The sequence below is a fragment of the Nyctibius grandis genome, chromosome 12 (genome assembly GCF_013368605.1).
Source record: "Nyctibius grandis isolate bNycGra1 chromosome 12, bNycGra1.pri, whole genome shotgun sequence".
Classification (NCBI taxonomy): domain Eukaryota; kingdom Metazoa; phylum Chordata; class Aves; order Nyctibiiformes; family Nyctibiidae; genus Nyctibius; species Nyctibius grandis.
The window spans coordinates 2,776,323-2,804,130 of NC_090669.1; the positions used below are offsets into that span (position 1 = coordinate 2,776,323).

At 46.0% G+C, this 27,808-nt stretch overlaps 1 protein-coding gene across 4 annotated transcripts; it reads right to left on the reverse strand.

The window, feature by feature from the left end:
• Nucleotides 1-350: 350 nt before the first annotated feature.
• PDPR (pyruvate dehydrogenase phosphatase regulatory subunit) lies at nt 351-27,790 on the reverse strand. 4 transcript variants are annotated; one of them, XM_068410980.1, is made up of 18 exons: nt 27,738-27,790; nt 26,527-26,826; nt 24,036-24,169; nt 23,007-23,088; nt 22,752-22,915; nt 21,621-21,742; nt 20,656-20,773; nt 19,142-19,291; nt 16,166-16,358; nt 14,521-14,645; nt 12,738-12,893; nt 12,502-12,635; nt 11,960-12,108; nt 10,548-10,660; nt 10,088-10,182; nt 9,366-9,455; nt 8,906-9,088; nt 351-8,012 (listed from the first exon to the last, which is right to left on the reverse strand). In XM_068410980.1, the coding sequence occupies exons 2-18, from the start codon at nt 26,751-26,753 to the stop codon at nt 7,608-7,610; spliced, it is 2,640 nt and encodes an 879-aa protein (XP_068267081.1). In that variant the 5' UTR covers nt 26,754-26,826; nt 27,738-27,790; the 3' UTR covers nt 351-7,607. The 4 variants fall into 4 exon arrangements, with proteins under 4 accessions (XP_068267081.1, XP_068267083.1, XP_068267082.1 ...); XM_068410982.1 differs by having other exon boundaries at nt 26,527-26,823; nt 27,738-27,779; XM_068410981.1 differs by lacking the exon at nt 27,738-27,790 and adding an exon at nt 27,226-27,708 and having other exon boundaries at nt 26,527-26,823.
• Nucleotides 27,791-27,808: the final 18 nt, after the last annotated feature.

The window sequence follows — 27,808 nt, forward strand, 5'->3', positions numbered from 1 at the left end:
TCCGGCCAGAGCGCGGGGTTGGGTGATGGTGCTGCTCACCCAGCCCCTGCTCACCCAGCCCTCCTGACCATCCCTGCAGCCTAAAAAAGAGGCTCTGGGTCCCCCAGGGCCCACGCCCCTGAGCACGGGCGCAGGGAAGGACATGGACAAAGTCCCGGCGGACGGAATTTGGAAAGCGGGTGCAGGCACAGGCAGGGGAAGCGACTTCTTGCTCCAGCTCCCAGCTCCCACCGCCAAAGGCTGGACCCTGCAACAGGTCCGGTGTCCCTGCAGGGTCCATCCAGACGAGCAGGGGGTTTGGATCCTGAAAGACACAAGGCTCTTGCACAACAAACTGCCAAATTCGGGAGTAGTTAAAACGCCTCTTTATTAATATACAAACCTAGCAGCATTTAAGCCAACCAAAATATTAAATGAAATCAAGCAGGATATAAACAGAGCATACATAACAACACGGCCTCAGTGGAGAGCAGCAAACTCACCCCGACTTGTGCGCTTGGGAACAACTGTCCATGTCCTCCACCCCGGGGTCCAGCAGTCAGAGGAGCTTTGTCTCTCCTAAACCCCTCTGAACCCCAGACCAGCAGAGGCGAGACCACCGCTCCCCTCCAAGGCGGAGGTTTTACCATTTAACATTTCTACAACCCCAGATCTCAAAGGGATTAGAAGTCATCCCCAAGCTGCCTGAGATGATCTGCTTGCCAAGACCCTGCGAAGGGAGAGGGAGATGGCTGTAGCCCACAGGGAACCACGCCACTGAAATTGCTCCTTGCTCTGTCCCACCTCAGCTACATCCATTGCACGACATTCACAAGCGTAAGGCACTAGAAAAATGTTTTCACAGGTTCAAACTTCAGTTGTTCTTAAAATTTCGGCGGTAGCACACTTCAGAAGTCCTCCCAGGCCTTTAAAATCTGTTCCCAGGAGATTGATAAAAGCATGAAAGGGGCTTTGGACAAGTGAATTGGTGCATCTGACAATCGAAAGCAATGGTGGAGAAGGGATGTCCTGGTGCAGTTCATGAGATGGCAGTCTCTGCTCAGGAGATCTGCCCCGGGTCCCTGTCCAAGAAGCGGGGAGCCCTTCTCCCCCAGAGCTCAGGTCTCCTATAAAACCTGTGCGAGCGGGAGCCGTGAGGCACACACAGCTGGGAACGGGGCAGAAAGCGGCACAAAGCGAGCACGCTGGCTCAGGAGCAGCAGCAAGGGGTTGATCTGGGCCAAAAAGATCCCCAACTCTTCCCAAAGACGCAGGGAACATGACCGTCACCCCGCTGCCTGGCAGGCAGGCTGGGAACGACCGCACTCCCACCGCAGTGCAGGCGTGCTCCTGTCCCCACCGTCTCCCTTCGGTCGCTCCTCCGGCAGGAGTGTGTGTGAGCCGGGATGTGCCCTGCCGCAAGCCTGACCGCGAGATGCAGGAGAACCCGCCAAGGACTTCAGGGACATCGGTCTGCCTTTGGTTACACTGGAAGAAGGGCGTAAGTGAAACCTGTTCCACTACGGGAAAAGTATTTGTAGTGTGGAAGAAATCCCGGCGGTGCCACGGCGGAAGGCGATGGCGCAGGGCTCTTCCCTGTGCACACAAACCGCATCAGGCCCTGCTTGGGGCGGCTGACGGCTCCCAGGCACCTGCTCTGCTCGGAGCACGCGTCAAGCACCCGTGTGGGAAGATCACTATCTATCAGCACTGAGAAACCAATAAATATTAATGTGAACACCTTTCTCTTTCATTATACTTTACCACCCCTCCTTATGGAGACACCTTCCTCGAACAGGCGACATCTCCGAACAAAGGACACGGGTGTAGCATGTCACACCCGCAAAGCAGCGCTGTGGTCTGGGCTGTACCTCAGAAGCCAGCCTGACACGGGGAATCCCGCAGAGCTGGAAGTCTCGGAGCCATCTCAACAAACACAACAGGCAGCAGCAGACCCCCTCTGCTCCCTGCTTCTCCCGACTCCTGCCTGCACATCTCAGCCAGTACAGCAGCGAAGCGTTCAAGCAGAGAATTTTCTTTAACGCAACGGGACGCTCAGTACTGTACACCAGCCCAGGCTTCTTTCTTTAAAGATAGAAGAAAATCCATTATAGCATGAGCAATAAAGTGAATAAATTCACTTCTGGGAAGAAAAAAAAAAGGGAAGGTGTCAGCACAGAGCGCTGTACAGGCACGGGGGTCCCGGCTCCTTTAATTTAGTTCAAGACAACTTCCAGGCTCAGAGCAGCAGCAGCTTCCACCATCCCCAGTGCTCGCTCAAAAATACCTGTCCACGTTTGTGTCTGCTTTGTACCCTCAGCACACAGCTTCCCAGGAAGAAAATCATAGGGCAGGCACAATCAGTGCCCAAATACCTCACCTAAAGCTTTAAGGCATTTACAAGTATTTAAAGTTCTTTTTTCCTCCCTCAAATGCAAAGATCGCTCTTGCCCGAGGGCTATAAGCACGCTACAATCCTAACGCTTAAGGGGAGTTTAAAGTGCAAGGAAAATTTTGAAATGCTTTTCAGAGACAGCTTGAAGTCATCTGACGACCTTAACCCCTCCTTCCCCAAGTCCTGCTCCCTGACTGAATGTTTTTTTAAAATAAAAATCCAAACAATCAGTGAAGGAAAAGGTAGTTTAAAACAGAAAAGCATCCCAAAATGGGCAGAAATTAACCTGAAAAAGTATGACAACAAAATCATTTGGGAAGACAAATCTGAAGGTTGTGAAGGCTTTGCTGGATGTTAGCAGCTGCTAAGTGTTCTGTTTGAAATAAGAAAGACTTCTGCCCTTGCAGGAAACCCCCACCCCCTGCCAAACATGGAAACCACCTTGTTTTGAGATCTCTCTTCCCCAAATGTAACCATTTTGGTTAAGGTGTGCCAGAAGAACAAGGTTAGCGATTGCTATCGCTCAGCGTGTGTCCAGCACTAAGGCTGCAGAGGAAGGTGCTCCCTGAGCTGGGAATCAGGGCTGATCACCTCTCCAAGGCTGGGCTTAAGCGGTTGAGCCATGGGCAAAGGATCAAACCTCGATCACACCTCTCCTTCCACCTCCGCTCAGCTGCTCTGCCATCCCCTTGCCTGGTTTTATTTCGCCGTGCCTCTGACGGGCAAAAGGAACTAACGCGCTCTGTTGCCTGAGGGAGGAGAATAGCAAAGTGTTAAGGCGAGTGGAAAACCCCGGCACAGGCAGAGGGAGGGTTAAACGAACCAAACCAGCCACAAACCCCCCTGGGAGTTTGGGTGTTTGTATCTGCACCACCTAAAAGCTGCAGAGCTCAAATCAATGCAGAGAGACAGATCTAGAGCCAACCCGGCTCAGACGATGAAGCACCAGGTAGAATGAAAGGAAGAACCTTGCGCACAAGAGGTCCTACAGCAGCACAGGCTGGAGCTTGGAGGGGTCGCAGGAACAGCAACGTGATCGGGGACAGCTTGAATGCAACAGTAGGAAGGAGGAATCCAAGCTTACACCAAGACTTGGAGATGCAGGGGAAGTCTCACATAGCCTCCCCTCCTTGCCACAAAATAACAAGAAGAAACTTGTCCGAGAAGGTACATCAAATCTGGACACTGGAGTCAGCAGAAGAAAACAAGAGAGAGAAAACAAGAAGAAACTCAGTCTGGCAAAGATAAGATGTGAAAATTGCTGTAACGCACCCTCCTGAAACAGAAAACGTCACTCCTGATAGCGTTAATTTTATCCTCAGATCATTAAATATGAACAATGAAGTCCTTCTTCTGTAATACCAATTTTAGTCAAGCCTGTCAGCACTCACTCAAGGATAAAACACGAGAACTTAGAAAAGGATGCAGTAAGTTTATCCTAAAATGGGTTATGCCTAGAATATTTTAGCCAAAAAAGATAGATTATTTTCTCATACCAAGCTCCAGTCAGCTTTCCTTCCAGTGTTTCTCTCGCAAAGTTGCCTGCGTGAACAAAATCCACAGGACTGTTCCCGTTCTGGACAGCAAGACGCAGAGAACTGGTAACACCCCTGCAACGGCTGCGCACGAGGTGCACGGGGCAAAGCTGCTGCTGCAGCACACGAGGCCGTTACCCCTCACCGCAGAGGAGGGGGATGTTATTTTCGTATTTCCCATCCAAGGCTCACAGTCTTACCACGCAGAATGAGAACAAACGGCCTTTCTCAGCAGAAAGCGTTTTAAGGCAGTTTTAAGGATGAGAATCATGATGTAGAATTTTACAGACCCCGTTATTCAGCATCTCAGATGCTGAAACTGTGTCATAGCAGCTTCCACGATCCAATTTTTAATTTTCTAATTTGAAGGTGTACTAAAGGTGGGAACTCTTCCGCTGATTTTGTTGTTCTTTTTTTAGGCACCCTACTTTTAGTCATCGGATAAAGGGATTAGAGTCTTACATCACCGTTTAATACCTCTGGAAGGAAACATGCCACTAGAAGGACCTCCCTCGCTCTCGGTATCCAGCACTATTTTAAAACGTGCTATCCAACTGTCCCCTTGATGAGTATTCAAGTTGGTGAAGGCAAACTATTCTTTAACATTACAAGGTTAAAAACAGCTGCCAGAAATTAAATCGACTAAGCCTGAACAGCAGCCGAAGCAGCACAGGTTTGGATATAAAACAAGAATCAGAATTCATAGCAGGGAAAGCCAGAGTGGGTATTAATGAGCTGCAAGACTTGACAATTACCAACCCACCTATCTCCAGGTCTCAAACAGAACATTACAGCGAGTGTGGCTATATCCATCGGCACGATGGAAAATTACTTTCACTCTCTATTTTTGGTATTGAAAAGTCAATAGATCTAGACAGAAAATAAACCTAAGCTGACATAATGACAAAAGCAGCTCATAAACCAGAATTTTATTGTCAGAACTGCTGCGGGAAGAGACACCCGTATCAGAAGGTGTCTGAGGAACTAACAGGCACCTATAAATCAGGGGAAAGAAAAAAGTCACAAGGAGGAACATAATCTGGCTGCAACTTAAATGAAATTTCAGGAAATAGTGGCTGGTAGAGGACAGCGTGCTGCTAACCTTCCTGTTTGGTCTTAACTAGTGCTAACTCTGCAGAGAACAAACCGAATGGTTGGAGCTAAGATCTCTCTTCAGGAGTTGCATTGAAGCACCACACCTCAGCAGCCACGACAAACAGCCAATAAACTCTCATCAGAAGGGCTGCTCTAAGACACATCCTAAGCATTCACGTATAAAACTCTTCTCTTTGGTCGAACGCCTGTTTCCCTGGATAAGGAAGGCACAACAATGGCCCATAAAACCAACAGGATGGACAAGCATTTTTGAGTGACCCGGTGTGCTATTCCCAGGTGACAGGCTGGTAGAGCAGAGGTCCTCCTTGGTACACACATCCAGCATGGGAGTAGTGGGATCGCAGTCTCCCTCTGTGGGGGAAAGACATGCAAGAAGCAGCTGGATTTTAAACTGCTATTAGATGCCTTATGAACCTTTGGGTAATCTCAGCTGCGAGATCCCAAAAAGCCGTCCTACTACAGTCACTACACATCAGAGCCTGGGGAATTTTTGCATGTCAATTTGAAAGTAAGTTTGAAATCCTTGAAGAGGTCACCCACTACGAAAGAATTCACCATTCACACAGGACAGCACGTTTGAAGTGACATCTACATTCAAACTACACTACGTGCTCAAATCCTTGATTCTTACGCCCTTTCCCGACTCTCCACTCCAAGGTTTCACAGCTTCCGTATCACCCTGAATGGGGGAGCTTCCTTGGACAATTTTAAGGTGTAAAGGTTTTGGACTTTCACCTTTGCTGCCTTAGGGCCATCTGACTCCTTTTGCATGCTGAGAACACCTGGATCAGGAACTGGCAGACCACAGACTCAATCGAAGGCATGACCTGAAGTGACCAAAGCAGCAGAAAGCAAACTTAGAACAAGAACCAGGCAAGGTTTTGAGCTCTTATTTACACTACTGATGCTCCCCGTTGAACTGGAAAAGAAAGTGCCCAAAAAAGTGTTCTAGATCATAAAGAAAGTGTTCATCATGGCTGAGAGGGCAGGCATCAGTGCAAGGTTGGGTCTGAACTCCAGAAAGATGCTGGAGCAGAAAGACCCTGATGAGGATGCGGGGGTGGCAGAGGCAGGGAAAATGTTTAACAGATCTTTTTCAAGTAAAGAAAGAGAATCTTTGCTTTTGATTGTGCTCACAACGGGAAGAAGAAAAGGAAGATAATGTAAACGTGTGCAATACAATTCAGCATTCCCCCACTGCTTTACCATTTACCACCAGTGTTAGAATCAGCACATTTCAACGCTTGAAGAAGGGGTGAATCCCAGCTGCACCATCTGAAGCATCTGGATGAAGAACATGATGGCAGTGAGCTTTGCCGAAGGAAAGCAATTTATAATCCCACTGCCACACTCCCTTCACTTCCCCATTCAATCCCTTCAGCTGAGGTACTACCAAGAGAGAATTAAGAAGTGCAACAGATTTGAGGAGAAAAAACAGAACACAACTTCTCAGCAGGAGCTGCTGAGATGCCTTCTCACCACCAGAAGAAAAGCCAGTGTTTCTTGCAATACTGCCAGCACCACAGGTGAGCCAAACGTTGGGTCTTTTCCGCTAATTTCAAAATAACCACGGGCAGCTAAAAACACACGATGTTGTCCCCTCCTGCTGCTCAAGTTCCCCAAACCAACATAAGTTTTACATGAACCTTGCCAGACGAGCTTGACCAAGTCACATAAACAAAGCGAAAGAAAATCCCCAAAGGGACTGTACACTGTGCAGCTGAAACAGAAGCAGCATTTCAACACGGCTATTAACAGTGAACACTAACATCAGTCCTTGTTAGAAAGGAGTGGTTTTGCTAATAAAAAAACCCAAATCCCATTCCTTTATAGCAGTGAAACACACATGTTGATCTTCAATTATATTTATAGAAGGCCATTTAGTTTCAGTGACCCCACACAAAAAATCCAATCCCAACGGCAAACTTACCAGCACTACTGTCATCTCAATGATCTGATGATTAAATCTACTTGGCTCCCTGGTAGGGAAAAAAAATGATGGACAAAGGGTGACAGTGATAAGCTGGACTATACCAAAAACCTGTCTCTTGGCTGCTGCTCTCATGTGAGGTAGCTGATCATCCTATTGCTGTGTGCATGGACGCACCGACCCCTCCACAACGTGACATGCGGCGAGCAGGGTGAAGTCGCAGCGCTCCTCTGAACTACAGGCAGCAAACACCTGCTGTCCCACGCCTTATGCTGGAGAGGAGAGAGGAAGGGTGTAGTCCTCAGGGGTTCACCCGAACCCTTCCCATCACCATAAGGCTAGGGCCTCTGGTGGGGTTCACTCCTAGACAGGCTTCCCATGGCCTTCTGGATGTATGCTCAGCACTGTGCTTCATCCGCTGGGGCACCGGGGAGCCTGGCAAGCGAAGGGTTGAAGGAGGGAGACGGACACGATCGAGAAAGCTCAAAAATTAAAGTTTTAAAATATACAAAATGTAACACACTGGAAAAAGTTTAAAAGTTGCAAGACAATAAAGGAAAAGAAAGAAATATATGGGGTGAAGAAAAAGGACTGGAAGATGGTGGCAGGAGACTCCAGCTTGGGAAAAGGAGCGGGTCAGGTGTAGCCAGCACTACTCCCTCTGGTAGCCACTCAGTTCCACCTCATCCTTGCGGCGACGGTGCGTGGAGAGGGAGCTGAAGGGGTAGAGCTTGGCTTTGGCCTGGAAGCGCTGCCCAGCAATGTCGATCTCATACTCGCCCTGGTTGATGAAGTCAGTTGTCACCACCAGCTCTTCTCCTGTCTTCTCGTCGAAGTGCTGCACGAAGCCGAGGCAGACGTGACGCTCCAGAGTGTAGCTGTAGGCACTGCTGGTGGTCTTGCCCACGTAGCGGCCGTTGCGGAAAATGGGCTCCCCCCACCAAGGCCAGAGGTCCATATCTGTGTCATGGTCCTCAAGAATGAACATGGTAAAGCGCTTGTACACGCCATTCTGCTTCTGTTCCAACAGTGCTTCCTGGCCAACAAACTGCGTTCCCTGTGGAGAAAAGGAAGCGTCAGCTGATGAAAGGAACATCAACTGTAGCAGCAGCTGAGTTTCAGCAGACAAGCTTACTGACACAAGGTGAACGTGTGCTTGGAACTCATGCCCAGGCTGCTTCTATATGCAAGAAGCCCATCTCAGACAGAAGTTTTCCTGTCATGTTTGTTAAAAGACACAAAAGTATTTGTGAAGTGGGCCTTTACAAATTCATCCTAATTTCTGCTGTAGCGAAAACCATGTCACCATTCTAGTTTTTGCCATTTTTCTGGTTCCAGAAGTCTACCATGTTTTATAAACCAGAGGGAAGCTGTAACAGCATATGAAATTTGTATCCCTAATCATCACATTCCTTTCTTGATTTGTTTGATACAAGCATCTCTTTTGGCTCATGCAAAGATGCCAGAAAGAAGACAAGCAAGGGACCTGCCACCACAACAAGTGGGGTACAACTCTATGCTGTTCTATGTTTTAGGAAAAATAGAGCTCTCTCCTGTTTTAGTAAAAACAGAGAACACCTGCTCTTGGTGCCTATCCTCATCTCTGACTTCATTACACACCACTCGGTGCACAGGCTGGCTTTTGCTTCATCGGATTGGGAAACAACTGGGAGAAACACCCACCTGTAAGGTACACAGCACCCTCCACTACACTGAGCATTGTACACATGAGCAGCATAGGACACTACACGGATCCCTGGAACGCTGCCCAGGAAGGAAGACAGAATATTTCTGATACTTCTAGCACCTTTTTGAAGTACAAGAATATAGGCTACAGTTACAGAGTGCACAGAGCTCCATCAAAAAACTGATACATCTATCCACCCGGATGGCCAGTCATCTCAGTTCAGCACTGCTCTCCCACCCACCCCAGTGCAGGAGAGGGGGTACCTTTTCCAGCTTGACCTGGAACTCGCGGCCACACTCCATAGGAGTGGTAAAGGCATCCAGATCCTGGCCCCAGAACGCAAAGAACTTCTCAATGCGCAGGCTGCGGAGCGCGTAATAACCGGCGTTCCGAATCCCGTACTTCTGGCCCATGTTCATCACCTCGTTGTACACGTGAAGGGCGTACTGCAAAGGGAGGGTGAAACACAGAGCTGCAGACAAACCCAGGAGAGCACGTCAGCATCTGACACCACCACGGGTGTTACCGTGCCCTGTCTCCAGAGCACAAGAGGTCTGCGCAACTGGCACGCAATAGAAAGCAGGGAAACCCCCCCTGGTGCCTGCAGAGAGCTCTCCCGTGGTACAGACCAGGCATTTTGTTACCCTGAGACAACTGGGAAAGTGTTTCTGATTCTGCATGCAAGCAACCGTTTTAATTAGCTAAGGCGACGTGTTCTCTTACCTCTATGGGGATATAAAGCATGAATCCAGGTTCTCCTGTGTGAGTGATACTCATCACACGGATGCCGTTAGCATAGCCCACGCTCATCTCCTGCAGAAGCAGAGGGGGTGAAATCATCCAAACTGGAACACAGCACAGAGATAGAGAAGGAGCACAGTGCATAACGCAGACCACGCTGGCCAGCCCTCTCCCCTTCCTCACTGCACATACTTGCAAAGAATTTAAATTTAAAAATTCTAATAGCAATACCACATTATCCAGACTTCTTAATCACTTCATGACACTTGGCAATAAGCCTTGGAACTAGGTCAGGACCCGGGCTTGTATTCTAGACACAAGACAGAAGTTGGATAGCAGCTATCTGCTCAGGCTTTTAACGTCACGGGGACAACGACTCCCGAGTCACTGATCCCAGCTGCCCCTCTGGCAGCTTCATAATTGATTATATGAAATACACCAAGACAGCAAATGGCACCAAGCCTACAGTGAGTGGAATATTGAAAACAAACGCATATTCACCTACAGGTTTAGCAAGTAGAACCCAAAGAGAAGTAGTTAAAGTGAGCCTAGTGAGTATATTACCAACCTAGCTCAGTAACTGCAGTAAATCTACATGCAAATCTAAATTCCCCTCTAAGTACCCAAAACATAATCTTCCCCTCCTTCCACACATGGTTCAAAAAACCTAGCAGGGTGAGGAGGAAGGAAGCACAGTCACTCACCTTGCAAAAGAGAGAGGGAAAGTGTTCTGGAGTTACCGGGACGTATGACAACTCTGACAAGACATCCACAGCACGAGGGCCGATCAGATTGAGCGCTGAAGAGGGGAAGGTAACAGTATTAGGATGAGACTAAAGAGGTCTTGCCCAGTGTCTAACTCATATATACACACGCCCCAATTTCTAAAGTCTTAGTATTTATTGAACTAATAGGTACGTTTAGTAAAGAACAGAGGAAAGAATCATTAAACCCTCTCTCCTGACAGTCCACTGGAAAGGAAAGCTGTCTCCCAGCTCATGGCTTGCTAGAAGGAAGCCTCTGAATTGCTGATTTCATCCAACTGTTTGGAAAGGAGACCCAGCCACCACTCTAGACACCTTAAACAATGAATTGGCATGCGGCACAAGACACCATTTGTGATTTCAGGCTGTGTAAGGAGGTCTGCTTTCAGTGATTTCTTACCCGTGTACTTCCAGGTCACGTCTTCCATGGTCAGGTTGCTGTCATCGGGCAAGCGGTTCTTCAGCCAGGCCCAGCAATGGACTTGTTGGTCAGTAGGGGAAATCATGAAGAAGCTGGAACAGACAAATTGAAACCAAGAAACCATGAATGGACAGCCACGAGATGACTCAGTTCATTCTTTTTCCACGATCTACTGGGGAGCCATCCAGCAGCTTCCAAGCTAACAGGAGACCAAAACAAGCTGGTTTGCGAAAACCACAGCTCAAGTCTCTGGATCAATGCCATCACATCTGTCATGACAAGCCTTCAAGCCCTAGCAGTAGTCTGGCAACAAGAAGTGACTAGAAGTGGAACACAGAGTTCACAGGGTATCTCAAAAGTCGCTATCATTTTGCAGAAGGTACTCGCAGCTCTTCACCACCAGTGATTCTGTCTGCTCTGACAGTCAGAAGAGCGCTTGGCTCACACAGTCATTTATTGTTTCAGCAGAAGTCTTTTCACACACAATGGCAGCTATTATTAACAGCTTCCAAAAACAGAACTCCACTTGATATGTAAAAATGAGCTACTTGTGTAAGCCTCTCTCACACAAACTGCAAGTTAAAGTGCATTATGGACAAAGGTAACATCTGCAGAAATGACTAGGCAAGGAGGAAAGCTGCTGGTTTCACACACAGAAGGACAATGCTTTTAAGCAATCCATGAATGCAGACAGAAGAGGAAGAGAAAGAAAAGCTGTTTCTAATTGAAAGAGCAGCAAAGAAGAATGCTTTCACACCAACACAATGAAAGCATGCATAGAAAACGGTCTAGAGAAATCAAACCAACACTCAGCTGGGACATGCCCATGAAAATGTTTTTAAAAATGAGGGGTTTTTATCAAATGCCAAAGAGAGCCCAAACTGTTGAGTCTAAGGATGAGATCCTGTGATCGTGTCAGTTTGCACCAGAGAGCACGAGAGACTGCAGAGCTGAGAATTAGAGTATCCATACTGCAATGAAAGTTGAAATAATCAAAAAGTAGTATTTTCAGCATGCAATTCCAATGAGGAGATTGGCCAGGAGCCAATGAGGAACTCTTTGGTTTGTATTATAAGTGATTATCTAAATTAATAAACTCTAATGACTGTTGAACACAATTTGTCTTTCAATTGAGAAATTAAACATCTGAAGGCCTAACATTTTGTAGAAATCTGTGTCCATCTCTAGTCCCAGAAAAAGGCATCTTTTCCCCAATATTGGTAAATTCAGGAGCTCACTTTCATTTGGTTTACTGAATTAGGAATATAAGTGGAGAATCCAGGCTTTTTTCTTTACAGAAGGGGGAAAAAGTTTTATGATCTCCATTGAGAGGTTCCTAAAGGCTCTAACACCCGAAGGGTGACGGATAAAGACGCTGCCTGCAGACTTACCTGCGTTTGCTCAGCCGTGCTATGCTGCAGTCATTCTCATAACCCCCCTTCTCATTAAGCATGCCCGTATGCACAACGTGCCCAACCGGCACATCCAGGTCATTTGAGAAGAGATACTGCAGACTCTCCAGGGCCTGGTCTCCTGTGGACTACATGAAGGGAAAGGGAGAGCAAGTCAGACAAGCTGTCTGAGCAATACAAATCCACTGGGGCAGCTGAAGATCACATCAACGTCCTGGCCCAAATTCTTTCAATTTGTAACAATAGTGACACTGATGTCTTGAGCGTAATAGGATACAAGGGCGACACAGTGCTGGAGGTTAAATTCTATTTATAGACTAAGCTGGTATTGTATAAACTGGGCCTCGGAGAGACAAAAAGCAATCTACGCTAAATATTGTGGTACAACCTGAATTTGGTCATACAGCTTGACATCCTCTATCGATCCTCAAGGGGACACAAGGAAGTTTGCAAAAGCAGTCAATAATGAACTCAAGGCCACCTTTCCCAGGCTGATGCTTTGTCACTTCCCAGGTACTTACGCTTATTTCGAACTTGGTAAAAGAAGACATGTCAATGACACAAACCGCCTCCTTACAGCACTTGACTTCGGAACCCACAATATCAAACCAGTCTGGCTTGTAAAAGGTTTTGCTCTGATCCAAATCCAGCAGATCTAACATAAAGAAGAATCAAAGGGACGAGCCATAAACTGGATGAACTAAGATCTTACACAGACCAATAGGGATGCCCTAGGCAGAGGAAAATATGATCTCACCTTTCCCAGGTGGGACAAAATACTTGACTCTCTCAAATCCATGCTTCTCCATCCACCTAGCTCCCTGTGCATCCAGACGGTCGTACAAGGGTGAAGTACGCAGCTGCCTGCCGGTCTGGAAGTCCCAACGGGGAACTTTCAGATCACACATGAGGGCTGCAACAGTCACAAAGATCTGTTATTAGGCAAAGTGACTATCTTCACCTAAAATTTTCTTCCAGACTATCAATAAACATACTTAGTAATATCTAAACCATTCATGAAATTCCCTCAAACAGTTCTGACCTTCCTTTTCTGTTTCTGAAAATTGACAAATCTGTTTTGTTCCCTTTAGAGCAATTCAAAATCAGAGTCACAATATTTGCACAGAACACTTACATTTATATTTTGATTTCATAGCAATACTGTCAAGATAACACAAACTCTCTATTTTTCATGAAGTCATGTTCACTAGCATTAATTAGGCACGATTCTTCCCTGACAGCACACTAAATCAGACACTTATAATTTTGACAATACTAATGCTGGGGTAGGCAGCCCACAGCTACAAGGATCATCTAATTTACCTTCTTAAATATCAATATTTTCTAATAATTGAAGCTTTTCCTCTACCTTTTCAGCCAATATAGAATATACTTATTTAGAAAACAAGTTGTCATAATAAATGTTTAGCATCCTCCCTGGTTACCAGTGGGGAGTAATAACTCAAGGATGCTTGAATACTTCTTTATAAATGTTAAGTTTCTACACAGGTCATAAACTGCTTAACACTGAAGACAAGCCAAATATTTCTTACTGAATACTTCTATTAGTTTTGCCTCATTGCTAATGATTTAATGTTTTTATTGGCATTATCCGGTATTGGTACTCCTGGAAGAGTGGGTAGAGGGCACAATAGATTAGAATGGGAATGTAACACTGCAGAAATTGAATATAGTACTTATCTTGTAAAAACTAGAGTGATTCTGTAGCCATCAGAATCAAGATTCATATTGGAAAGCAACCGCAGAATAATGACACGAGTATAAAGTGATTTTTCTGTGAGGAAGGTCAAAGCATAAGGTTTTTATTTCCTGGATATAGCGGGACTAAGAGGTTCACCCAACTTCTCTGCTTTCACCCAAACACATGTTTTTAGTTTAGACTTGCTATTCAAATAATCGTTTAGGTTTTGCAACTTCTGGAGCACTTCATACGTCTATTTGAAACTGGAAAAGAAGTGGCCCACATATCTCAGGACATACAATCAAACAACAGGAGGAAACTAAGTATGGCTTTAGACAGGAACAATGACATCTCAGATCTATTCTGCAAGGTATTTATTGCAAACTTTGACAGGAGAAAGCAGAATATGTCTATGAAGACTTCCTGAATGATGTAAGATAACCAGATCACATACTCCTAAGTTGGAAGCAATGGTACTTCCACGCTGTAATGATGTGCATAGAATAATAATGTTTGAGACTGCGTAAAATTCCCAGTTAAGACCTTGGCATTGTTTTACTAGGCTGGAGACCTACACAGATACACACAAATTTCCCCATACCAGAGGCAAAGCACGGAAACAGCAGAGAGAATGGTACCCACAGTGTTTCTTTAAGAAAAGTTAATAAATAGAAAAAAAACCCATCCTTTCCCTTCTCCTGGGAAGAGGCTGTATTGCCACAAAGGCGGCCAGGAAGAAGGAAAATGGTTCTCAGAGTGATGACAGAGGAGAGACAGTGCAGCAAAGAGGAAAATCTTGGACATCCTGGCCAGCACTGAATGCAGAGACCTCACTTACGCATTACTTCCATCACACGGTGACGGAGGAAAGTGCGACTGCTCTGAAGGGTACCAAAACGTTTCATATCCAGAGGCCAGACGTTTTCTGACGGATACCCGTTTACCATCCACTCTGCCAGGTACCTGATGGAAGAAGTAAAGAAAGACTGAGTCAGTGTCTTAAGGGAAAGAGTCTAGCTTTGAAGTCAGAAGCAAGGCAATGTGGACATGAGAATTTTTTGCAGTAGGGAGAGAGGACAACATGGTATTCTAAATACTAGCAGAATCTGGAAGGTTTCCCTTTATAAAACCCATCCACCAGATTTTCAAATGATTAATTTCCCATGAGGATGAAACATATAGGGCAGCAGGAAGTTAAGGACACGTGGTAAATGAAGCCAGAGCCTGGACAGGTAGCCTGGCTGACACTGTGTCAAGTCCTCGGGCTACACTACCAAAGGAGGTGCTGAGTAAGTTTAGGCTGGAGTTAGGAGGCTGACTGCTTTGTCATTTTTCAGTACCTGGTGTAGGCTCAGCCACAAACCATCAGTGACAGCATTCATTCCAGCACGAGGTGCCAGCCAAGTTATGTCTAGCTACACTTCTAGGAGTGAAGGAGGAAGGCGTGCTCCAGAGCTAAAGGACAAAGGCAGCTCAGACCAAAGCAGAGCAGAAGGATCTGTTCACAGCCAGTAAACAGAAAAACAAAGGGGACTGATCACTGAAAGTTACATTAGCAAGCTAAGCTGTTTGAGACTGTAGCAACAAACGGACAAATAGTGCTTTTACTTTCAGAAATTATTTTGATTCCTAGAGAACCTCACCGCAAAGATTCTCTATATTTTATACGACAAAGAAAAAAATCATAAGTTGCTTCCCTGGTGAGTTAAATTATTAGACAACAGACAGAAACTAGTGGAGACAAATGCAGATACTACCACCTGCCATGAAAAATGAGCAGCTTGCTAAGAGGCCTGAATGGCAGAAGGGATGCTGGGTTGCCAAAACCAAATGGCAACCAGAGGGAGCGATGATCATTCTGCAAGCAACTTTGCTGCTGGGATCACACTTATGTGCCTGTCAAAGTATTTGCATTAACACAGGAACTGGATTTTACTGGGAAATTATTCCATCTCTAGCTCACTGGCGGATGACAGTCTTTAACAGCACTGGTATCACATATGTGGTGCTTCATCTGCATCAGATTCATTCTGCTTTCAGAGAAATTAACTGCTGTGTCAACTTGAATGATCTAAGGACTTCAGTCAAATAATAAATTAAAGGGGATCATGGAGTACAGAAGATGAGGCAGTACATGCTTTGCTAAGCTTTTATCTCTTCCTGGTAGATAACAAAATCAAACCAGTTAGCTCAAAGGAAGCTTACTCAATCCCCATCAGGCTGCTGATCACTGAGGTGTGATGCCTGAGGAGGGGTGTGCAGGAGAGGAGAGTCCAACACAGATTTGGAATACACACAGGAGAACATAATCAGAACATGGCAACTGCTCCTCTCCTTCACTCAGGCTGAAAATGAAAGAGGAGTCTTTGTCAGACAGGAGGTGACAAATACTGACCAGAACATTCTATACAGAAGGATCATTGAGCAGTCTCTTTTCTTGGTTAAAACCTTACTTACACGTGTAACAGTGATAAACCACTTACTTGCCTGCTCCCCCACCATAAGAGATACCAGCTGAGTTCATGCCAGCCAGGACGAAGTAGCCCCGCACAGTGGGCGACTCTCCCATGATGCACCGCATATCTGGCGTGAAGGACTCCGGGCAATTCACTAACTGCATGATCTGCAGAGCCTCCAAATCCGGCATCCTGCGCAGGAGGGCACTCAGAAGTGGCTCTAGGACCCAAAACAAACAAAAAAAAAGACAAATGTCACAGCCTTCAGTCTCGACGCATTTCAGCTACTTCACCTTCAAACTGGACAGCACGACTGAGGCATGCTGTCATCTGAACAGATGGAAACTGCTTCCATGTTTTGCTACACTCACAGGATAAACCATTTACCTGCTGGAATCAAACTACTTGAAATGGATCACACAGCACACCATAAAAGCAGCCATACCAATCCAGACCAAAAGCCCAGGACTGTTTTCAACAGTGCAAGACTCTGCTCAGTTTTGTTGGGGAAAACAATACGAACAGACAGAAAACAGCAAGGAATAAGAACAGGCAAATCTATATGATGCTTGTCCCACGCACTCGGCCAGCCCCCACTTACCATCAGCTCAGAGGACTTCCTAAAAACCTGATGTTTTCCCTATTTAGTAACGCCTGAATCGATCTCCCTTCTAAGTACTTGACCAGTCTTCCCCAAACTCATGAAAACATCCCACAGACGCTGACAAGGAGTTCCACACGTTTAGTACTTGCTGTATGAGGAATCACCTCCTTTTGTTTTGAAATTCACACTCAATTAACTTTTTGATGCCTCCCAGTTGGCATAATAGAAGACAAAGTGAACAGGAGATCCCCATCTACCCTGCCCACCTCATTCAAGGTTTCATAGATCTCTGTTTATTTCTCTTCTGTCATCTCTGTTTTCCCAGCCCACTCAGTCATTCCTCGCTTGGAAACTGTTCCAAGCTTTGATCAGCCTCTTGCTGCTCTTTCATCAGGCCTTCTCCAGTCACACGATACCCTCTGGAGACAGGGAACCTAGAGCAACAGCTACTATCTGGCAAACCAAGGATTTAGTGTTGCGTAATGATTGTGTTTTCTGCTCCTTTCCTGATAATTCCTAACTTGTCTTTTGCTTCAACTGCTACTGAGCTGATGCCTTCACAGAACTAACACAACCCCAAGGTCAGTTCAAAGCCCATCATTTTGTATGGTGAAAATAAGACCATCCCCACACCCCCCCACCCTCTTGCGTCACTTCACATTCATCCTCATTGAATTTCCTTGCCACTTCATTGCCCAGTCACGCTGGGAAGGTCCTTCGGCAGTTCTTCACAGCGTGACACTTGAGAGGGTTAATAAAGGGATAAGCTATCTACTTTGTTTGTCTTGTCCAGCAGCTACCTCTGCATAGTACTCCAGATAAAAGCCCTCAAGATTCAGCACTAATAAGACTCCTCAGCTTTACACATAAGCAGTAAAATAATCAGATTTCACATGACCTAAGAAGTTACAAACAGAAACAGCCTGTCTGACCTGCTCTTTTCCCTCCCTCTCTCATGCGTTAGAATTCCACAATGAGAGCCTGTAGATACAGACTTTTTTTTCTTATTGATAAAAAAAGGGATCAGTGTTAGATGTATTCTCATATCCAGCCCAACATTTAAGGAACTGTACAAGCTATTTTAAAATCAAAAGGTGTTCCAACGAAAAGAGATCAAAACAGTGATGCAAGAGCTCAAATCACAGGAACTGCAGCCCTAGAAAAGGATTAAATATTGGCTGAGTAAGCTCTGACTCTGCTCAACTGTTCGGTATGTTTGAACTGATAAAAGGGTAATGCTGGAACATTGCATGCAGCTGCTTCCAAAACTTGGGCAATTTGTAGATGCCTTTTCATTTCACCAGTCCCTAGAAAACCAAAAAGGAAGTGGGTGCAGAGCTCGAGCAACTCATTAGTGAAGCTAATATCTTCAAGCAAGTCTGTAGGCACCTACAATCTAAAAACCTTTAGCATATGCCAGCACAAAACTCCACCCCATCCTGGCTCCACCCCATCCTGGCTCCACCCCCTGGAGTTTAAACTTTTATGGCATCAATACGGTATCTCACAGAAATTAAAGTAAAATTAATCAGTTTAACCCAGGGAGTAGCTGGAAGAACATACTACCACTGCAGAAAATCAGTGAAAATCCACCTGTGCCTAGAGTCACATATGGAGGCATGCACATTCACAAGGGATGCAAAGAGCTCTGACACAAGGGGAAACTGCAGCCCTGAAAAAAAGGCAAATTTGAACAAGAGAGGGCACACACAAACTTACCAGGCATAAAAGAGCGGGGGTAAAAAAAGGAAGGGACTCACAGACCATGCTATGTTCTTGCCTACAGAAAGAGCCCTCCATGTAAAAGTACATACAGAATATAAAACCAGAATCAAATAAAACAGGACAAGAAAGACAGAACATTTGGAATATAATAAACCACCACTGTCAGTGGTGGGATGAAGTCTGGGAAGCAACAATACCCAAGCTCTGTCCACAAAGCAACCGCCACCGATGGAAACGCACTTGGCAGTCACTGCTGGAGAGAGCTGCAGAAACAAAATACCACGGCTACGGGGCAGGTCAACAGTGTTGATCTACAGCGTCACAGGAGGATCAGCATGTGGCACTGACAGTCAAAAATCAAATGAAATGGAAGAACAGCGCTGGAAAGTTTATGTAGTGCCTCGCTGCACTAGAGGAAATTCATATACGCTGAGGGTCAGCGGGTGTTTTTAAACACTACAGATATCGATGTAGTCCTTAGTAAAGGGGTTTTACACAAATTACTGACAAATGAAGAGATGAATGAATTTGAGAGGACATTCATCTTTCCCACACCTTTCAGGTAAAGATAGACACATGCTAGCTGGTCAACAACGGCCTGCATTGTTGCTAACCCTGCCTTCTGCTGAAGCCACGTGTTTCATTGCTGTGGGAATCTTTCCTCCCCAACATACCAAAATGATCCCAGTCTTCTTGAAGGTTCTGAATCTCCAGCTGGTTCCGTCCCTCCGTGAAGAGAGGTTTGGGGTTTTTCTCAAAGCCTCCCGAGAGGATGCCACCTTGCCAGTTGCGTATGTAGATCCTGCCATCTGGGTCTACAATAGCTGCAGAGGAAAGCAAAGAGGTGGGAAGGGAACTGAGAGAAGGGACAGCTGTCTCAGGCTGTTGTTCCACAAACACCAACGATGGGGTCTGGTGACAGGCTGGGCCAAGCTAGCGGCCTCCTGACATGAGAAGGGACAGTCTCAGTCCCCCAACCCCGCACTTTCACACCATTCTGGTTCTCACGTGACGCCTTGGTGAGCCAGTTTAGATTACTAAACCAGCATTAACTCCCACCACAACCACGCACGTCAGCTTTTGGGCAGCACAGTAAACAGAATTGAACCTGAAGAGCACCCAAGGCAGCAGGACAGTGTTACCAGGAGTGGGAGGAGGAGTCAGATCCCTTGTGGCACTGATAAGCTACTGTACTGGCTTAGTTCCACTGGAACTGCACCAGAGACCAGACCTTCCACGAAGACATGTCCTGCCCTCCCCCTCTTTCTCTGCCTATTTTAGGAAAGTTAATTTTAATGGGGATGCAACACTGATTCAGTTTCCTGCAGGCCACCAGCACGAAGAAAGTGGGCAGCACTGGGGTGAGGATAAGTAGTCAGGTCTGGATTGCTTCTTCCAGTGGTACTGTGAGTGTGAAGCATTTATGATACTCCACCTGACACGTTCCTTAGCAATTTTTCCCATGTACAGAAAAGCTGTGAATGTATATATATATATATATATATATATATATATATAAAAAAAACTCAGTCAAGTAAAAGTGAAGCACTCAGGGATTATGGTCAGAGCTGAATTCCCTGGAGAGTATATATATTTCTCACTAGAAGCAGAAACTCTTACTAAAGACTAAGAGTAAATAAGCAAAGCTTTCTATTTCCCAACCACAGTTTTCAAACACAAGGGCTTTTCTTGAAGAGATCCAAAAGCCAGAACATGGGAGAGGAGCAATTACCTCAAGTGCTTTGGTTGCCCCTACAGCTCATAGACATGTAAATGCCATTGTAAAGCCTTAGCTTCAGTTGGAGGAAAGGAATAGATGGGCCATTTGGGGACAGCAGCCTGCAAGGAAAACATAGTGCCAAGGCTAGCACCATCTCCAGCCCACAAACGCAACAATCCAAGGCTCAGACACACCTACTAGTCAAGCTAGAGTCAAGGTCATTCTCCTGCTAAGATGACCGACTCTGAAAATCAGTTTCTGCAGCGAAAGCTTTCCCAAGAGTAAGGAAAGAGATTCTACCACTGAAAGAGGATATTCAGAGCAATGCAGCTAGAATGTACTTCAGAATCCCAAATGAGCTGAGAACTGATAGCCCTTACCTGGCCTTTATGTCATAAACTATGCATTGCATTGGAAAGGCAGATATAGTTCACCAAGAAAAGTGAGGTAGAGCTGAAGAAGCCTTACTTGGTAAGTCGCTTGCCAGAGGTTCCTTCAAAGGATGTGTCAGGAGGTAGAAGTGTTCACAGGCATGGAGTGGGATATTGACGGGTTCCTCCCCAGAGTGTCCCAACTCATAGGCCCACTGAAATAAAGAAGGGCATGTTAGAAGGCAAAAGAAGAAAACCAACACCAATTAAAAAAAGGCAGGACAAAAGCACAGGTCCTCTCTGTGGGTTTGCTTTCATAAAAGGCCAAATAAGATGTGGGTTAGCCCTCTAAATCTTAAACAGACACACATTTCTCCTCTTTGCTTAGGATTTGAAATGTTTAGGACAAACACTGTTTTTCTGCTCCTCACATAAGATCTAGAAAAGTGGGGCCCTGATTCAAGACTAAGAAGTATCAACTTAGAAAACAAAAGCAAAATAAGATCTGTACATCAAAGTCAACACCAGGCTCAGCCTCTAGAAGCAGAATAGTCAGGATTTAGGTGCCTGCACTGCTAAGACCCCATACTAACAAGACAGCCAGTTGCAAGCTGAGAAACAGCAAGTGTCAGATGTATTTTCAGAGTGGAGAAGACATGTCACTAAGAAAAACAACAACAAAAAAGGAACTTTCAGTGTGTGTAAGAGAGAGAGAAGGGCAGCCAGAGCAAAACTCTTCCTGTCAGAAGGGTGCACCCCCCAGGACAGAGATCACGGGCAGAGCTGTACCAACAAGCTGCCGGGTGCTCCTCAGCAGGTTAACATCCAGCCTTTGGTGCCAAGCAAACAGCAAGCACTGCTCTCCTCCTTCACATCCCTGCTGGCCTAAGCAGCTGAATAACATGACTTTGATCTACTGCAGTAAACCAAGCCAAAGCACAAACTGCAAAAAAAAAACCCAAAAAACCCACCAAAAAAATAAACCCACAAAAAAACCCCTGAGGAAAGTGCACATGTTCTTAATCAAAGGAAAAAAAGAAAGAAAAATTATAATAATTCAACCTGGCCAGCACAGTTGACGAAGTATTGGCATTGAATCTGTCCTCTGTCGGTCTCCACTCCAGTCACCCGACCCTTCTGGACTGAGACATGACTGACACTCGTCCGTTCGTGAATCTGGACACCTGAAGAGGACATAAGAAAGTCAGTACACCACAAGCCTTCTTCCTAATGTGTCAAGCTGCTAATATTAAACCCTTAAACTCAACCTAAATGCTTATTTTCTCTTTAAGACAAAACCTCTATTCTTGGCTCAAGAATTCTTAAGCGAAACCCTGTTATTTGTCAACCAGCATAGACACAATTTGTACATCGTTTAAAGGCTGAGACTGTGAAGAGTTCCAGTACATGTGACAATCTGCGTGATAAACACATCCTAGTATTAACAGTAAGAAAAGAGAGTCTTAACTATGGATTTCTTTCCATCACAATTCCTTTATGTGACAAAGTCTGTAGTTTCAGATGACAAGACTGCTTCTTTTATGGGAAATCAGTCATTTTGTGGAAAAAAAAAATCAATTAACAGTATGCAAAAAAAGTTGGACTAAAAGAAACTAAGAGAGGTATGTTCCTCAGTAGCTTCTTCCAATCTGATGGACTTTCATTCTTAATGAGCTTCATCTCCGTTACCATATCTAACCTTTCTCCCACTTTTAGACCACTCCAAATCTGCCAAAGCACTGGGCAAACAGCATTTATTACCACACTGCCAAACCCATTTCCAAAGCGTAAGTGCCCAATGAAATATTCCCCGAGGGCTCAGTCACACCTTTCCATTTGTAGGTAATTAAAACTCTTTCAATGTGTAATTTTGAGTCAGGTCCTACGAAGGATTGGTTTTATGATAAAACAGCGTGTGCTTATTCAGAGAAATATATAACCAGTAAGGACAACAAACTGGTGCTTGATATATCACAGCAGATCTGTAAAGATTCAGTCTGCTAAAAAAGAATTCAGCCTGTTTTTTGAGGAAAAAAATAGATTTTAAAGAATCTGAACCTTATAGAAATAAGCAAGCTTTGGTCTTCAGTGTTCAGTTAGAACACCTAAAGAGATACAGAACATAACTTTCTTTTATGGAAAGAAGATAACTATCATGCAGGAGAGCACTCTATAGATAAAAAAACCTCATACCATTCCATGAGGCAGCGGTTGCCAGAGCCAGACTCACATTGGCAGGTGACACGAGCGCATCTTCTGGCACATACATGGCCCCCACGAGGTCATGGATGTTGATCAGTGGGTGGAGCTGCGCCACTTGCTTTGGGGTGATAATTTCACAAGGTATCCCCATTACACTGCCACAGAACGTACGAAAAATGCCATCATTAGTCTTGCAGGAGAGCTGGTGCAAACTTAAGATCAGTTATTTTTCACATTTATACGTACTTCAGTGACGAAGCGATGCGCCTCAGAGAGATCAGTCGGTCCTGAGTCTGAGCCAGCGAAATAGAGCCTGTCTTCGTGTACCCTATGACAATGACCAACATCAAGGCAGATTTGGACAGCATCTTGAATTCCTTCTAATCTCAGACCCATTGCGTTAATATAATTGCAGACCCCTTGCTTCCAGGAGCCTGGAAATCCCAGATCCCCAAATAACTTTAAACACTTATCAGCTAGTAATTAAAACCTGCATTAGTCAACTTCTCAAAAAAGCAATTTATTTTTGACTTGTCTTCTAACTCTTTCTACTACATTTACTCATGTTTAGAAAAAAAATTAAAACTTCACACATGGTACCTATTAAAAGAGAGAGGTTATGGGCAAAAAAGTGATCTAATAACTACTCAGAAGAATATAAACGCATTTTGTGACTCCACCACCTGCAAAAGATTAATACTAATCTTAATTACAGGCACAGTATTAACCTCTGTTGGGTCTGACATATATCACAAGTCCTTGTTAGCAGAAAACTTCCAGTGACCAAGTTCTTCCTGTCAGGTGCATGCCTGAGCATTTTGGAGGGAGAGGGAGAATTTCCACACAAGGTTTTCTTGTTATTTCCAGGGTGAGTCTAGGGTAAAATACCTTGCTTGGCCTGTGCTTTAGTGCTTCTGTTAACCTACTTCTCTTTTTGAGAAGTGAATCGGTGCAGAAATGGGCCATTTGCTCCAGTCACTGCAATATACTTTTTAATGTCCTTGGGAAAATTCACCTACGTTTGCACAAGTTACAGACAACGTAAGAACTGTCACAGTTTGCGGGCAGTCTGCCTTTGATCTGCCCATCTGATACCCTTCTTCCCATTCCTCTGGTTACATTAGTAACATCCATTTGCATCTGATTCAGTCCAAACATATCATTTTTGAACAGGAACCACCAACTCTTAAGACACTGTAAAATTACATCCGTATTTCAGCGTCAATACTTTGATTCAGTTACTCCAACATTACTCAACGATTACACTTTTAGTACCTGTTTTCACTCCCGTCTCTTGTTCCAGCTGCTGGTAGAGCTTGTTTGAATAATCTGCCATCTTCAGCTCTATGGACACCTGCCTGGCTGTGCTCACGATGCCGGCACAGAAGCGAGTGGTACCAGCAGCCAGTCTGCAGGAGAAGTTACAAAGAAGGCTTCATCCAGCTGAGAGGCGCAGAGGCCAGCACCCCGCATCAGGCTGCTCCAGCAGCTCTGCTGACAGCACAAACCCCACAGCCACCTCTCCTCCAAACATTTCAGACCAAAAGCTGTAAGGGGGATGATGCAGGGATAATGCAATCTCTAGAACGCTTCCCCTTAAGCTCACTTTTGAAAACACGTTGTATTCCAAAACCATTTCTCTGTAACTAGTCCTGAACACTGGAACTTTTCAAAGAAAGCACTTTAAAAAAAAATTGCCTTATGCTTAAGTCGATCTGCCTGCCTGATTCTTTCACCAAAGCAGGATTTCCCTCAAATGAAAATTAACTCGGATTTGAGTCTTGCATCTTTGCAATTTACAGGAAGAACAAGTCCCTCATACTGTGCAGTAACGGCCATAGACAGGCACAGATACTTCTTGTCCTTTTTTAAACTGCCCTTAAACCACTGTCCATCTAGCTGTTTGGTGGAGGGCTCCTGCGGAGATATGAACCTATTAAAAACTCCCTGCAGCACAGACAGGTGATGACTTAGAGTTAAGCATCTCCCTCACAACCTGCTTCCACAATACTTCTAAGTCACCTTTCCTGCTGCTAAAGCAATCCTGCGTTTTCCCGCTCGCCCATGCCAGCCTTTGACAAGGCTGCTTTTGGCCTCACGTGTCCATATTCTCTCAGAAATTCAATGTAAGAATCAGCTGAGTAAGGTACTCTTTTTGCTATATCCCCACTCAATCACAACCACAACAGCTGAAGCATGGTCTCACCGTGCTGTGCTTACCATAACATGTTTCTGCTAATGCAATGTTCTTCTTTTTCCTCAAGCACACACACAGACCGAGCTTGTATAGCCCCTAACTCAACAGATCTGTAACGGGGTATTCATACCCCACTCCAGGCTAGTAAGGATTTCGTTTCCTTATGAACAAAGCCTAGCAGCTAATTTCACATGGAAGGACCCCGCTCACAAGGTCTCAGGTGGGACTACTCAGTTTCCTCTCTTTACAACTATAAAGAACTTGACACTACCTGCACGCCAGCCACACAAAGTCAAGGAATCGCAGCTAATTATTCCTGAAGGCAGCATCAAGTGGGAAGCTCTAAGCTAGACAGTAAATATTCTCAGTCCAGCACCTGTCAGGGTGTTAGAAGCTGCTACGATAAACACCTCTTCAAACCCCCAAAGCCTTAGCACTGTCTCACGCCCTAGGTCCTCAAACTGCTTAATGAAAACAACACGAACCCACTTCTGAAAGAGAGATCTAAACAAAAGGTAAGGGCTGCACAGGCAACTTGCAACAGCATCTACGTACTCTGCCACAGAAAGCAGATCCAACTCGTAGAGGAGCGCACGAAGGCTTGTGTTCAGCCAAACTACAATGGCCTTAGCTGTCTTAAAGCTAGGCACTAAATCCTGCAGCAAACAAACTAGATAATCCGAGCCTTTAACCAGCTTACAGGGTGCTGCTTTAGTGGTTTGCTTATAACCTCCACATCTCCCACAATCCCTTCTGAGCTTTGCTAGTGGTGTAATGCTTCGCAGACATGTCACATCCTACTCCTAGAGATGGTCAACATGGGCTGGATGATTTACAGATTTTTAGTTCTCTAAAAACAACCCGTCTTTGCAAGCTGCGCCGTGTTTTACGTGATCACCTGCGATTACACCAGGGCAGATGGATCTCTTCCAAAGGAACTGTGTCCTGTGGAAAACCCACACCAGGGCAGAGTTCTCCTGATGGGAACTGCAGCCTGTGGAGGACCCGCACTGGAGCCCAGTACTGCCTGCACCCCACCATTCACCCCCTGTGCTTCTTGGGGCGGAGTGGGGGCAGGTACAAGACCCTGGAGTGCAGGAGTGAAGTCAAGCACGGGAAAGGAAAGGTGGTGTTTTAATGTTTGGCTTTTGTTTCTCTCTACCTGAATCTATTTTAACTAACACAAAATAAAGTAATTCTTTAATTATTTTAAATTAATTCTTCCTAAGTCAAGCCTGTTTTGCCCACGGCAGTAACTGGTAAGTAATCTCCATGTCTTTATCTTGATCCCTGAGTTGTCTTAGCCTATTTTCTCCCCACCTTGCTGAGGAAGGGGAGTGAGCAGCTGCACGGGAGTTTCGCCCTTAACCAAGGCTAACCCACCACAGTCACACAGGGGACATCCTTCACCTTACAGGTCTGCCCTGTGCTGTGAAGGAGGAGTAAATGTCATCACTAATGCTCAGAGTAAGCTTATTCCACAGGTTCAAGTCCAGGTGAAGAGGTAGAAATAACACATCACAGCAGATGCTGCCATACACGGAAGTCCTGTTTCTTTGGTTACCTTACCTGCCCTGCTCAAGTAAGACTATGTCCTTCCAACCCATCTTGGAAAGGTGATATGCCACAGAGGTGCCCATGATTCCACCACCACAGATGACAACCTGTGCCTGGGCTGGCAAGAAAACCGCGTGAGGTTCTGCTGTACTTGAGGTACTTCGCCGGGAGCAGGTCGTTCTTCTCCATTTCGGGTTAGCCGCCCGCCACCGGACATCTGACAGCAATCGGAGAAACATCCCGGCAGCGATGTGTCAGTTTTCTGAAAGCACCACCTAGACGTGCTCAGACGTTAACTCAGTACCACTCCTTCTAGGAAGGAAAAGACAAGAATAGCGTTACCACTTATCTTCATGTATACAAGGTTGGCAGCGACAAGCATCACGTGGTGCATTGGGTGTAAGTGGACATGGGAAAGCTGAGGAGTAAACAAATAGGAGAGCAGTTACTCCATCCCGAAACAACAGTCTTGCTATTAAGATTTAAACTTAAGACCGTATAATGAGTACAGAGCATTACACCTTCATTTTTGATGGCAGCGTCACTTGACAAGGAGCAAAGAACCAGATGAAAGCTGGAAAAGAACAGGGGGAACGCTCTCACACCAACAGGTAGATTAGAGAAAACCATCAGGCACAGAACGCGCTCTGAAAGCTTTTATAAAGACAGGGTACAAATAACACTTGATCATTAATGTTATCAGGCCTTTACCTGAGGAAGGAAACAAAGTCTGTGACCAGAGTAACGAGCACAAGGAACCAGAGACACTCTCCGATGGTGTCAGTTTTACTACAAGCCGTTACCCAGGGCCTCCGGCTGCGGTAACCACACGCCGCAGCCCAGGCCGGTGACCGAGGCTGGAATCCAACGCTACGCTGAGGTTACGGCTGTAGGCGGGGGTTTCTCTCACCCCGCAGTTCCGACGCCTGCCGGGCCGCTCGCCGCTCCGAGCCTGACGGGCAGGGTGGCAGGGAGGGACGCGGGCCAGCAGCAGTGCCGCCCCGCTGGCAGCCCCTGAGGCGGGGGGAGCCGCCGCCGCCTGGGCCTGCTCGCCTCCGCCGGAGCCCCCCGATCCCGGGGAGCGGGGCGAGCGCTGCGGGGCCGCCGGGAGGGGAGAGGTCAGAGTAAGGAGCGGTGCGGGCCGGGGGCTCCGCGCGGGCTGGGCCCCGATGGGTGCCGGGGGGGAGCGAGGCCGCGGGGGCGGCGGGGCCGCGCCGGCTCACCTGGGGCAGCGGGCGGCGGGGGCCGCACTGACCTTCCGCGCTTTACGGCCGCCAGCCGCCGCGCGACAGCC

What these genes read in the sequence shown, in the direction of transcription:
- PDPR (XM_068410980.1), bottom strand. Translation starts at nt 26,753, where the DNA reads ATGTTTCTCCGATTGCTGTCAGATGTCCGGTGGCGGGCGGCTAACCCG. An exon ending in GCACGGCTGAGCAAACGCAG is followed by an intron (nt 10,661 to 11,959) that starts GTAAGTCTGCAG and finishes TGTCTGTTCCAG; the next exon opens with CTTCTTCATGATTTCCCCTA. An exon ending in TTCCCTCTCTCTTTTGCAAG is followed by an intron (nt 9,456 to 10,087) that starts GTGAGTGACTGT and finishes CTGCTTCTGCAG; the next exon opens with GAGATGAGCGTGGGCTATGC.